Here is a 14,017-nt window from a genome sequence, read left to right as displayed (position 1 = left end):
AGATGCTACTTTTAATTACCAAATAAAAAATGCCAGTAGGTGGTGGCAAATTACAGTTTTAATGAGTGACTAATGCATTTATTTAAATGGATCATTCAAATCAGTTGATTCATTTATGAACAAGACATACGGATCTCTGCCTCGGTTGCCAGACCCTTGGCCATGCTTATCCTCTCCGTCTCCATCGCCACCTGCTCAGCCTCTGTCTAGCGACCCCCTGGAGTCGTCAGCCCTTCCTCCACCATGGCTCCTCTATCTGTCGGCTCTGCCGGGGGCTACAATCATGGTTGTGACCTGGCTCCTCTCTCCGTCTGATCCACCTTGGACCCTTCTGTCTCCTCCTTAGGTCCTCGCTCTGTCGGATCCGGCCTGGACTCTGTTGATCATCCTCCCCCGAAGCCTCCTCCTGCATAGACTTTGTTTCCCAGCCCTCTCCATTCTTTTGTTCTTCCTACCTGTCCACTTTTTTCTTCATTCCTTGTCTACGGCAAGTTGCGCCTTCCGGGAGGGGGGAATAATGTTACACCCCCATCATTCTCTCTGTCTTGACTTCTCCCATATACCCATATTTGGTTTTCCTGTCATATAGTTATTCCCATCATCTTTCTTTGTCTGGTTAACCTGTCTTTATTATTTGATTTGTGTTCGGTGTTCTGGTGTCCGGCTGCAAGGTTACCTCTTGTGTGTTCCTACCATTCCTGTCTGTGAATTTCCCTGCCTGTGGATTTTTAGTAAAGACGTTCCTTTTGACTCAAGGGGTAAGGTCTTCAACCTTTAGCCAAAAAAGTTAAATGGCTAATGCTGCTGCTTTGGCAGTATGCAGGGAAGGAGACCAGAGGCTGTTTAGTTTGATTAAATGTCAACAGAGGTGATGGACTCATTATGCTAAACAAACAGCTTTTGTGGGGAAACAGCTCATCATTTAATAAATAGAATCAAAAACCAGAGCTCTTGACAAAACCGACTGAAGCCAAACAAAACAATATTACTACTGCACGATCATCCCCAATGGATTCAAATATTGCGCTTTCCAAAACAGCACAGGTGAGTAACAAGAAGCAATGGGCCAACCCACATTGTACAGTGGCCCACAGGGAAATCACATCGGTTGTTGTATATACTTTCATAATGATACTGTACAGTCTGTAGTCTCTAGTCTCATATATTGTCTGTGGTACATGTTTTCTAACACCAGTCAGCAGTAATGCTCCTAATTTCACTGTATGCAAAAAAATACAAAGTCAATAAAGGCTTTTAATTCAATTCCATTGATATTATTTAGAAAATTAGAACAAAACCTAAAACATCATGCTTTCAACTATCAAAGCTAAAATATTTTTTTTCTTATGCAAATACAATCAGTTGACCGCAATGTTGTTAATAAAATATGAAATGTAAAGATAATGTATTAATAAAAAAGTAACATTTAATAATGACTCAAGCAAAATGATCATTACTGAAAGTAAAAGAGAAACTAATGAGACTGATCTCACTCCTACTAATTTACAAGTAGGGATGGGTATACATATACATGCCAGACCAGTATGGGTAAACCTGCCAGAGATACACACAAGATTGAAAAAAAAAAAAAAAAGATTGTTTCTGCATGACTGTGTATAGCAGATGACGAATAAAACGCTTCCCACATGCAGTTAAATGATACGGTTATTGTCCAGTGTGGATCCAAATGTACTGAACACTTATAAGGTTTCTCTCCAGGGTAAAACATCTTATGCGTTTTCAAATGTACTGACTGACTAAATCTCTTGATGCAGTGTGAACACTAAAGGTTTCTATCGAGTGTGGTTTATCTCATGTATTTTTAGATATGATGACTGGTTAAATTTCTTGTTGCAGTGTGAGCATTTATAAGGTTTCTCTCCAGTGTGAATCCTCTCATGTATTTTCAGATATGATGACTGGTTAAAACTTTTGCTGCAGTGTGAACACTGATAAGGTTTCTCTCCAGTGTGGATCCTCTCATGCCTTTTCAAATGTACCGACTGACTAAATCTCTTGTTGCAGTGTGAACACTTAAAAGGTTTCTCTCCAGTGTGGATCCTCTCATGTGTTTTCAGACATGCTGACTGACTAAATCTCTTGTTGCAGCGTGAGCATTCATAAGATTTCTCTCTAGTGTGGATCCTCTTATGCAGTTTTAAATAAGTTACCGAAATAGAAATCTTTTCACACTTAGAACACATGGATTCTCTCACACCAGTATTTATATTCTCATATACTTTCAAACTTTGTAGATGGCAAAATCTCTTACCACACAAATGGCATGAATGTGGCTTCATCTTTGTATGAACTTTCAAGTGATACCTCAGACCTGAAGCCCCTAAATACACTTTACCACATTGATCACATGTGTGCTGCTTCTCTCTATTGTGAATGTTCATGTGCTCCTTAAGGTTTGATGAGCGTGAAAAACTCTTCCCACATTGATCACAAGTGAATGGTTTCTCTCCAGTATGAGTTTTCATGTGACGCTCAAGATCTCTTTTTCTTGTGAAACTCTTTCCACACTGAGTGCAGGTGCAACATTTCTTTAAATCTTTCTGTTTGACTTGAGAGCAACTCAAAGGTTTTTCTGTTTTGAAATGATTTTTCTCCTCAACTTGACTTGATTCTTCATTCTCCTCTTTTTCTTTAATCGAGTCTGAAATGAAAGTAAAATGCTTCATAATTAGGAGCTTGTTATAAGCTGAAAAACATGAACAAACTAACATTTGAGAGCAGTGCCAATAAGTCCTACAGATGGTGGCGCCAGAAGCAGATTTGGTAGAGCTGGTGTGTGGGTTTATCAAAAATAATGATCATTTAAATTAGCAATCGACCGATTTGGATTTTTCTATAACCGATGCCGATGCCAGCGTCAGCCGTTTGCCGATATGTGCTAACGATTTTTAGGCCGACTTTTAGGGTCGATATCTTGAAGTTCTCCCCTTTATTTGCATGCTAAAATGTGACACTTATAATAAGTGGATGCACAACATCTCTAAACTTAACATCATGAACACTGACATGAACCATCTCTCAGATCTTAATTTTGTGCACTGCACAGTATTAACATAAAATATTTAACCAAAGTTAACCAAACAAATCAAACTGACCAAGTATTAAATATGTAAAACAGATAATATAAAAAAAGTAACTAAACTAAAAGTTTTAGAGCTGAGATTAATGTAGGGCTGGGCGATAAATCGAAAGCGATTATGAGGCGCGTTTAGTGAATGAAGCCGGTACTTTGATTAGTAGTAAATCTCCATCACGTGCGTTCAGCTGCGTTCAGCTGGAGTGTTCAGAGACGTAAATCACTGACAAGCTACGCCTAATCGCGCTCAAAATCGAATCGAATCGAATGCGATTTTTAGCGCGATTTGGCGTAGCTTGTCAGTGATTTACGCCTCTGAACACTCCAGCTGAACGCAGCTGAACGCACGTGATGGAGATTTACTACTAATCAAAGTACCGGCTTCATTCACTAAACGCGCCTCATAATCGCTTTCGATTTATCGCCCAGCCCTAGATTAATGTTTTAAATATAAAATTAAGGCTATAAAGTGGGCCAATCACAATGATGCATGGACAGTCTGTGCTTCTGACTGACGGCCTGTAAGTACATTAAAGAATTCAGTACTTACTATTGAATGCGAGTTTTGAGCAGTGTAGGGTAGTGCTTGTTGTTACACATTCTACGTTTGCAAATGCAGACATGGTGTTATGTTTACACGCCGTGACAAAATGCATAAAAAGACAGTATGAGTCATAATCAATCATCAAAATCAAGAATCAATATAAACAATAATGTATGCATCAAATGCCTAATTTATAATGGGTTTTATCATTTCTGTCTCAATGCACCAAGAAATGGCATCACGACATGTTTAGGGGTGTTACATTTCCAACACACACTTGAGGTATTTGGCCAATCACAAACCACAGATAGCTGGCCAATCAGAGAACACCTCGGTTAAACTGGATTATTTTAGAGCTTTAAAGAGCTGTAAATAGTTGTATAAAATACTTAAAAGTCATTGAAAAGTTCTTGAATTTCTCTCCCAAAATGTTGTAGAAACCCTGAAACTAATGATGTAATAGCATTGGACTATTTCTTCCTCACCACCATGACTTTAGTTATCACTACTGTTTCTGTATCAGAATTGTTTGATCTGTTCAAAAAATAATTCACTTTCTGTGAAGCCTGCATTTATAATACTTTTTAAGAGTATTCTTGATGAATTATAATGAATTCATGATGCATTAAAAAAATCGTCTCTAGGTTACGTATGTAACCCTAGTTCCCTGAGAAGGGAACGAGACACCGCGTCCCCTAGGGGTCGCTATTGGGGAACACTGCAGCGTGACTCGTGTCTGAAGAATGCATAGAAAAACTCCATGAAATGGCCGGCGACAGCGTATGACGTCACTGCGGCGCGCACGTCGCTGCTGGTACGTCACTACCGGGCGACACAGTATAAAGAGTCGCCGAAGTAAACATACAGCCGCTTCACTGTCTGAAGCTTCTCGTCCGAGGCATGGTAAGAAGCGTAGGGGACGCGGTGTCTCGTTCCCTTCTCAGGGAACTAGGGTTACATACGTAACCTAGAGACGTTCCCTTCCGAGGGAACTCTCACCGCGTCCCCTAGGGGTCGCTATTGGGGAACGGTATACCAACGTCTCCATGCTGAGGGGAGTGCATAGTAGCGAGCACTAAGTGTAAATTCTGTGAAGAATTATCCCTATAGGACGAGGTGACAGCTGTCAGAACGTAACCTCCCCGGCCAAAGCCTGAACTGTTACTCACTTACCTGAATGGGTCAAAGGACCCAGAGCACAGCTCAGGTTGGAATCGGAGATTCCTTCGGAGGAACGGCTAAGTTAATACTTAGACTTAACTAGAACAGGAACTGCCAGTACTACGGAGTCTAGTTCCCTCAGTGAACTGACTCAGAAATAGCGACTAACAGGCCTGTCCCAAGACAGAGACCGTTCTAGCAGGGGTTATCCTCAGATAACGCACCCTGGATAACAGATGGTGAGGAGATATCTGAGGTGATATCGAGTGAAGTTGGGCCCAGGGAGACCGGGGTTTTAAACCAACTCAAAAAAAAGGGAACGAGTACCGCGTAACCCATACCGTATAGGATTTTAGAAAGAACCCAAAAACTTGGTGGGAACTTACCACTTATGTGGATTTTAGGAAGTGCACAAAGATCCCGTGCGCACTTACCACTATTGTGGACTTCAGAAAGTGCCCAGGGTTTAGCGTGGGACACTTATATTAAAGCTCCATATTTGTCATAGGATGACAAGAATTAAAATAGGGGAGGAACCCTCCCTGTTTAGAGAGGGGAGCAATGCTACACCCCAATCAGGACAGACAGTCCGCAAACTGTTAGTCGACTGATGAAATCATGGAGCTACTGACCATCATGATAGTGGACGCAGACAGCGGACAGACCCCTAACCCCGACTTGCAGGGAGGAACATCCGTCCTTAAAAAGGGCAATGCTCTGAAGGGACCCTTTAGTGTAAAGGGGAGCATACTAGACCCAGTCCACATGGATGCCTACTAGGAGAAGGTGGTGCTCAGGAATTACCCTTCCTCGGAAGGGGAGCATACTCATCCCACTAGGAGCCGTGCTCAAATCATAAAGCCTGAAGGGGAGGTGACACTCGACCCGGAAGTCAGGCGCAGACAGGCTCCTAACCCTGATTAACAGAGAGGAAAACCCACCTAAGAAGGGGAGCTTACTCCTCCTGCCAGGAGCAGCGCTCGAGAGGAACCCTTTCTCAAAAGGGGAGCAATCATAACTGACTCAGGAAGCCTGATGCTGTCATCAGGATTCTACCCAAACAGAGGGGAATTTGTCCACACGGCAGTGGTGCTACTGACGAACCTTGAATTAAGGTGAGCTGCTGTCGTTGAAGAGCTCTGAGAGGACCCTTTCCGCGGAAAGGGGAGCTACTAAAGTTACTTAAAGTTCCTGAGAAGGGAGCTCCTGGATAGTCATGGTGACAGACTCCTAACCCTGAAGGCCAGGGAGGAACGCCCGTCCTGACGAGGGGCGCTCATAGGGGACCCTTTCCTCGGAAAGGGGAGAGCCCAGCTCGTGCGTGAGGCCTGAAGACTGAGATTCAGCCTGGACAAGAAGGACAGGCCCCTAACCCAGATGAACCGGGAGGAGAACCTGGCTCTGTCAGCGAGAAACAGTACTCTAAATAAACCCCTTCCGCAGAAAGGGGAGTACTACCTCGGAGAGTCGACCCTGCCCTCGGGCTAACAGGGGGATCGACAGACCCCAGTCTAGGTGGACTTATGTTCCTGTCTCAACGGGACATAAATCCCCCGGAGCAGGAACTTATGAGGATAGACTCCTAACCCTGAAGGCCAGGGAGGAACGCCCATCCCGCCGAGGGGGCGCTCGTTAGGGACCCTTCCCTTGGGAAGGGGAGAGCCCAGCTCGAGTGTGAGCCTGAAGAGTGAGAATCAGCCTGGACAAGAGGGACAGGCTCCTAACCCAGATGAACCGGGGAGAAAACCTGGCTTGTCAGTGAGAAGCGGTACTCTGAATAAACCCTTTCCGCGGAAAGGGGAGTACTACTTTAGTTACTGGAGAACTGAGAAATTGCTCCTCGGAGACAAAACTCAGGAGGTGCTGGAAAGAACCTTCGGCTGATAAGATCACTTCACAGGATCTAAAGTCCACAGAGAGAGTCTGGAAGAGGGATTCTCAGAAAAAAGGCCTGCAAAGGACAAATGTTAAACATGCCAAGGGCAATCCTAAGAAGGAAACTTAGGGAGCTTACCTTGAAGAGGACCTAAGTCCTATGTCTAACATATGCTGAGAGGGTGGTTTACCGCACGACCTGTGGCGTGGATAGGACGAACACTGCCATAACCATAACCCGTAGGATCAGAGGGGGAGCATCCGCCGTGAACTCATGTTTTTCTCTGAAAAGCAAAAACACAACACACAGGCCTGAGACAATATTACGTTCCTTTTCTTTATTAAAAGAAAAATATGGATCGTACTCACCCATGAGTGACCTGCATTTAACTCCAACTTAAACAAAACCTGTTTAAGGAGTTAAAATCCAGACCATCGGTTAATGGAGGTTCTTATGGGACATAAGAACCGCTGCGTGCAGGGAGCTCATGTTGTAGGGCTCGGACCTGGGCCTTCATGGAGTGAAGGACTCAAAGGCAGTGATCTACCTAGCCCAAATCACGTAAATCCAGAAAAGCCAATAAGCCTGGAAAAAAACTAACAGATCAGTGAAAGACCTCCGGTTAGTCCTCCTGAAACAGCCCAAACCAGCAGAGTGGGCTGTCTATTTAAACCCTAGCAGGGGAGACAGCACCATCTAGGCAAGAGCTTAAAAGAACTACTTTTATGTTTCCAAACAAAAAGTAATCAGTAAGCCCACACACAGATATCCGCAGATATCTGTATGTGTAGGAAGGACTACCAGAGGTAAAAACTGACTGAAAGCCTCCAGCCCTAAAGTAGGAAGAGTTAACATACAGCTAGCCTCAGACAGCTGTAGTTAATAAGACTGTTCTGCCATGATCTGCATAATATCATGGTCGAACTAGTCTAGGAAAATCTCTCCCCTTTATATGCACACATATACGCATATATAACATGCATATGTATATACATATACATGCACATACATATTTTATGGCAGTAAATTAACTCCACAATCGCGACGCGCAGCACATATTCGGCTCCCGCGGGAGCTAAACAAACTCCGCCCAGACGCCAAATTCCCTCGGGAATAAAACGAGCAAGGAGCCGCTGGCGACGCCGCGAATGCGTCTGTTAATGCCGCGAGAGGCAAACACTCATGCAAAATGAGGAACAGAGAAACTCACCTCCCTCCTTTGCGTACTGCATTTTCGCAATAAGCCCATTAGTCCCTCGGGAGCTGAACGAGCTGTAATTCACCACACCCACGTAGCAGAGAGTCGTAGCAAGTGGGTATGAGAGCGTGCCTCTCGTTACAAACAAGCAATGAATGCACCGATCGCATTCTACTTTCTCAAGAGGTAATCTTGCTTGCGTTCTCCCCTCACAGCTCGGGCGGTGTGAAAGTGCGGGTATCAGATTACCACACACGTCACAAGCAGGCCTCCGGTGAGAGAATATGCACTCCTAGACAAAGAGAATGCTGAAGACAGCGAAGAGGCTGTATGTTTACTTCGGCGACTCTTTATACTGTGTCGCCCGGTAGTGACGTACCAGCAGCGACGTGCGCGCCGCAGTGACGTCATACGCTGTCGCCGGCCATTTCATGGAGTTTTTCTATGCATTCTTCAGACACGAGTCACGCTGCAGTGTTCCCCAATAGCGACCCCTAGGGGACGCGGTGAGAGTTCCCTCAGAAGGGAACTTATAGTATGTTGTATCATCTCGTATCATCATGTTTCAGATGAATGTGTAACATGACACATTTGTATTATCAGTTTGATTATTTTGATGGTACCCTTTAGACAGCTTTTGATAAGTAACTCTGCAACTGCATGACAGCTAGCAGTAATTATTATTAGTATTATGCTAAATATATTCTAACACCATATTTTGATGGATCCCCAAAAGACAAACTAATGTGTAACTTTGCAAGTATGTGAATTTTCTACCTAGCCTAAGTCTACTAATTCTAGACTAATAATAATAATAAAGGAGTGTTAGTTGACATGTAGTTGGAAAGTTGCTTATAGTTAATAGACTAGGGGACCATCAAAATATAACTGTAAAATATAATGTAAAAAATACATGTGATATGATATAATACATTATAAATTACGTAGATTTAATATGCCGTCCATTGTGTCTTATAAATAATCACAATCTTAGGTTAGAACCACAAATACTCAAGTATTATAATGTATAAAAATTGTTATGATTATTCATGAGATGATATAACTTAGGTTTTTTTTTTTATATAATGCATTATGTGTTCATTATAATGCTTTAAAAATACCATTGTAATGTATTATGAATGGGGCTTCATCGAAAGTGTTACTGCCCCCATATATACTTTTCAACAAACTGATCCGCTTTAAAGATTGTATCTATTACAGTTAACTAAATCTAAACTTATTAAAGCTCATTATGAAGTATTATGAAAGCCTGATGTACCACAAACAGTCACTAAAGATGAATGAAGATAAAACACCAACCTCCATGTTCCACAAGTTTTATTCTCAAAGCTTCTGGTTCCTCCTGTTTTATTCTCAAAGCTTCTGGTTCCTCCTGTTTTATTCTCAAAGCTTCTGGTTCCTCCTGTTTTATTCTCAAAGCTTCTGATTCCTCCTGTTTTATTCTCAAAGGATCTGGTTCCTCATGATTTATTTTCAAAGATTCTGGTTCCTCCTGTTTTGTTCTCAAAAGTTCTGGTTCCACATGTTTTATTTTCAAAGGCACTGGTTCCTCCTGATTTATTCTCAAAGCTTCTGATTCCTCCTGTTTTATTCTAAAATGTTCTGGTTCCACAAGTTTTATTTTCAAAAGTTCTGGTTCCTCATGTTTTATTTTCAAAGGCTCTGGTTCCTCCTGATTTATTCTCAAAGGTTCTGGGTCCTCCTGTTTTACTCTCCAGGTTTCTAGTTCACTCGTGTTCTCCTCACTCTCTACTTTAATAAACATCTTCACAGCAGCAGATCTCAGTTCAGCTCATACTTCTCCAGATATTCCTGCTTGCTTCAAAACCTAGTCACAGCTATGAGGATGAGAATAGTAAAGGTATTTAGTGATCTGATTCAAAACTGTACTTTTCTGTTTACAGAAACTACATTCCTCACAGATTGTACTCAAACAGAATCAGACAAAACAACAGAGAGCGCAGTGAATCTAATCTTCTTCTTAGGTTTAATGGTGTTTGTCAAACAGAAGTTAGTGTCTTAGTGCCACCCGCTGGACTGGAGTGAGAAGCGCCGAAAGGAGGAAAATAATGCGGGTGAAATGACTTTGTTATAAGGTGCGCTGTTGTTTTTCTTTAAAAAGCCGAACTGCACAAATAAATGAAAATGACTTAAAGTTATAGACTCGCATCATGGTATTGAGCATCAACAGTCTTTGATAGTGAATATAAAAGGAGAAAAACACACTGACCTGATTAAGATATTTCACATAAAATAGTCCACAAGAGAAAATGATAGTTGAATTTATAAAAAAAATAAATAACCACGTTGAAAAGTTCCACTTGATTCCTAACACTGTTCTTAACTGAATGATCCCATACGATAAAAAAATAAATTTTAAAATGTACTTTGAAATATATTTCAAAATATACAAAAATATATTTACAGAAATATATTTTCTACAAATAAATTTTTTGGCCATTTTTTGTATATTTTTGAAAATATCCCTGCTGAAAAAAACAGCTAAAACCAGCCTAGGCTGGTTGGCTGGTCTTAGCTGGTTTAAGCTGGAAATGGCTGGTTTTAGCTGGTTTCCCAGCCTGACCAGCTAAGACCAGGCTGGAAAAATGGCCAAAACCCCTCTAAAACCAGCCTGCCTCCCAGCTATGACCAGCTAAAACCAGGCTGGTTGACCAGCTAAAACCAGCCAACCAGCCTAGGCTGGTTTTAGCTGTTTTTTTCACCAGGGATGTTTTTAAAAATATATTTTAAAATCATAAAAAAAAAATATTTTGCCCTCCATATATTTCAGTCCAAAAAAATACATTCACATCTAACATTTTTTTAAGAAACTCTTTATTTGATGTCTAAATCTAAAACATGTACATGTACAGCTTTCAAGCAGTCTCAGTTCCCCCAGCTTAGAATTCACTCCAATCCACAAAGCCTTCTTGAACACATTGGAAAAACAATTCACTGCCTCTGTAACAGACAAAAATCACAGCTATATTTTAAAGGGGTGGTCCATCACATATCCACATAGAAACAAATCAACGCACACATCAGTAATGGCAAATAGAAGCTCAAGCAAGCTTGCTTGATGTATGAGGACCAATGGGGTTCATTCCTTGCTATTACACATCATGTTTGAGCTTCCATAAAAAACTAAGTTTGTTTTGCACATCAAGCAAGTATGGTTAAGCTTCTGTTTGTTTGCTGAACAAAGTTTATGTTATAGGTAAATTAAATCTGCTCACAATACAAAGTGATTGAGTCTCTTCTGAAAATTAGGTCTAAACTGCTTGATGAATATGAATTCGCTTTATTATATCTTTATAAACTTTCTGCAACATCAGTGTGGTAGCTGTGTAGACTTTCAGTGGAGAGACAGAAATCTCTCTGATTTCATTAAAATATCTTCTTTTGTGATTTAAAACAAATGAAGTTCTTGCTGGTATTTTTGTAGTAAATTTTACTTTCAACAACTCTGCGTCCGAAACCAAATACTTATCTCATATGTAGGGATGCACGAAGACTACTTTTTGCAGAACGTGTCCGATACTTGTATTTTTTATTTCACTTACTATATAAAGCTGTCATGGTTTTCTTGTCAAGCGCAGTCCTTCACTTGGCACCACGGTCAGTTTTGCTCTGTCCTCCTGCAAAAGACAACACAATACATGAACATTTGAATACAGTACAGTGGATATGCAACAGTCTTCTGACTAGTTTTAGATTTCCAAAAGGTTTTGTTCATCTTAACATTAGGATTAAAAAATATATGCTATTGAGAGAGATTTTTATTGGTATCTTTTGGACAGTAAAACCAAAGAAAGAGAAGTAGAATTAGCCATTTTAAAATACTTTATTTGACATATCAAACAATTTGACCTGATCTTCAAAACTGTTTACCTTTCATTCAATTGCTGTGGATCAGCACCTCCAGTGAAAAAAGGGCCATTAAAAGAACACTTGCTGTTGAAGTGGCTGTTTGGGCCTGCAGGGCTGAAGTCCACTGATGATTTTTATTCCCGTGCTATGTGCTAACTCCACCTGCAGTTGTGCTCACAAAAAAAGAGATTTTCAATATAAATTGTTTTCAAAAAAACACATTTGAGTATGAATGTACAGGTCCTTCTCAAAAAATTAGCATATTGTGATAAAGTTCAATATTTTCTGTAATGTACTGATAAACATTAGACTTTCATATATTTTAGATTCATTACACACAACTGAAGTAGTTCAAGCCTTTTATTGTTTTAATATTGATGATTTTGGCATACAGCTCATGAAAGCCCAAAATTCCTATCTCAAAAAATAAGCATATTTTATCCAACCAATAAAACAAAAGTGTTTTAATACAAAAAAAGTCAACCTTCAAATAATTATGTTCAGTTATGCACTCAATACTTGGTCGGGAATCCTTTTACAGAAATGACTGCTTCAGTGCGGCGTGGCATGGAGGCAATCAGCCTGTGGCACCGCTGAGGTGTTATGGAGGCCCAGGATGCTTCGATAGCGGCCTTAAGCTCATCCAGAGTGTTGGGTCTTGCGTCTCTCAACTTTCTCTTCACAATATCCCACAGATTCTCTATGGGGTTCAGGTCAGGAGAGTTGGCAGGCCAATTGAGCACAGTAATACCATGGTCAGTAAACCATTTACCAGTGGTTTTGGCACTGTGAGCAGGTGCCAGGTCGTGCTGAAAAATGAAATCTTTATCTCCATAAAGCTTTTCAGCAGATGGAAGCATGAAGTGCTCCAACACGGTGTACACGGTGGCTCTGGATGTTTCTACTCCAGACTCAGTCCACTGCTTCCGCAGGTCCCCCAAGGTCTGGAATTGGTCCTTCTCCACAATCTTCCTCAGGGTCCGGTCACCTCTTCTCGTTGTGCAGCGTTTTCTGCCACACTTTTTCCTTCCCACAGACTTCCCACTGAGGTGCCTTGATACAGCACTCTGGGAACAGCCTATTCGTTCAGAAATTTCTTTCTGTGTCTTACCCTCTTGCTTGAGGGTGTCAATGATGGCCTTCTGGACAGCAGTCAGGTCGGCAGTCTTACCCATGATTGCGGTTTTGAGTAATGAACCAGGCTGGGAGTTTTTAAAAGCCTCAGGAATCTTTTGCAGGTGTTTAGAGTTAATTAGTTGATTCAGATGATTAGGTTAATGGCTCGTTTAGAGAACCTTTTCATGATATGCAAATTTTTTGAGATAGGAATTTTTGGTTTTCATGAGCTGTATGCCAAAATCATCAATATTAAAACAATAAAAGGCTTGAACTACTTCAGTTGTGTGTAATGAATCTAAAATATATGAAAGTCTAATGTTTTTCAGTACATTACAGAAAATAATGAACTTTATCACAATATGCTAATTTTTGAAAAGGACCTGTATTTTAACCATGTGTAAAAAATAAAAGTTAATTAGTTGCAATTATGGCAAATTAAATGTTAAAATGCATTTCAAATATAAAGTTAAGGGTATAATTACATATTTTACTCTTAATTTAATAAATGTAATAATTTAAAAGTTAAGTTTAGAAGTATCGTATCAGTATCGATATCGATGATACTGGCCTTAAAAGTATCGGTATCGTATCGAAAACAAAATAAGTGGTATCAACCCATCCCTAACACAGACTTAAATACACTGAACATAGGGCGTGGTAACAAACAAGATAACGAGATGATGAGGGAGAAATACAAATATGGGCATGATTAAACCAAAATAGACAAAACCAGGAGGGGGAGACAAAGACTAAACCATTACACTAGAAACATAGGGGGAAAAACACTAGGAAAACAGAACAGGACAGGATAAAATACTGACACCGCTGGGCTCGCAAGGCACAGTTGCCATCCCTGTCCATGGCGTTGGTGAACCATTTGCCAAGGGCTGTCTCAGCTTCTTTTTTGCTTACATTTTTTTATCAGATGGTCTTGCTTCAGGCTACCTGTGAAACAAAATCAATTTTATGTAGAGAATGCTACTGCATTCACAGGAGCATGACCTATAATCAATAGGCATGCACCAAAATTTTATACTCCTGTAACGCTCCACTCGTGTACTGCTCATGCTCAAGTAAAGAGCTAAATCGACTCAAATAACACACAGACAGATTTCAGCATATAGCACTAGG

General features: G+C 40.8%; 2 protein-coding genes across 2 annotated transcripts in view; one reads left to right on the top strand and one right to left on the bottom strand.

The window, feature by feature from the left end:
* Positions 1-9,860, bottom strand: part of LOC141342705 (uncharacterized) — a 32,769-nt gene extending 22,909 nt beyond the window's left edge. Inside the window, exons 1-2 of the mRNA XM_073847214.1 lie at positions 9,197-9,860; positions 1,861-2,662 (exon numbers count right to left, since the gene is read on the bottom strand). Of these exons, the coding sequence (XP_073703315.1) occupies positions 1,861-2,662; positions 9,197-9,662 (1,268 nt within the window). The 5' untranslated portion in view covers positions 9,663-9,860. The remainder of the gene's footprint in view (positions 1-1,860; positions 2,663-9,196) is intronic.
* The window catches only part of LOC141339661 (uncharacterized), a 353,139-nt gene that overhangs the window by 135,933 nt on the left and 203,189 nt on the right, over positions 1-14,017 (top strand). The window lies entirely within an intron of this gene.

Source organism: Garra rufa, chromosome 1 (genome assembly GCF_049309525.1).
Source record: "Garra rufa chromosome 1, GarRuf1.0, whole genome shotgun sequence".
Taxonomy (NCBI): domain Eukaryota; kingdom Metazoa; phylum Chordata; class Actinopteri; order Cypriniformes; family Cyprinidae; genus Garra; species Garra rufa.
The sequence above is the reverse complement of the archived record's forward strand: the minus strand, read 5'-3'. Positions and strand labels throughout refer to the sequence as shown.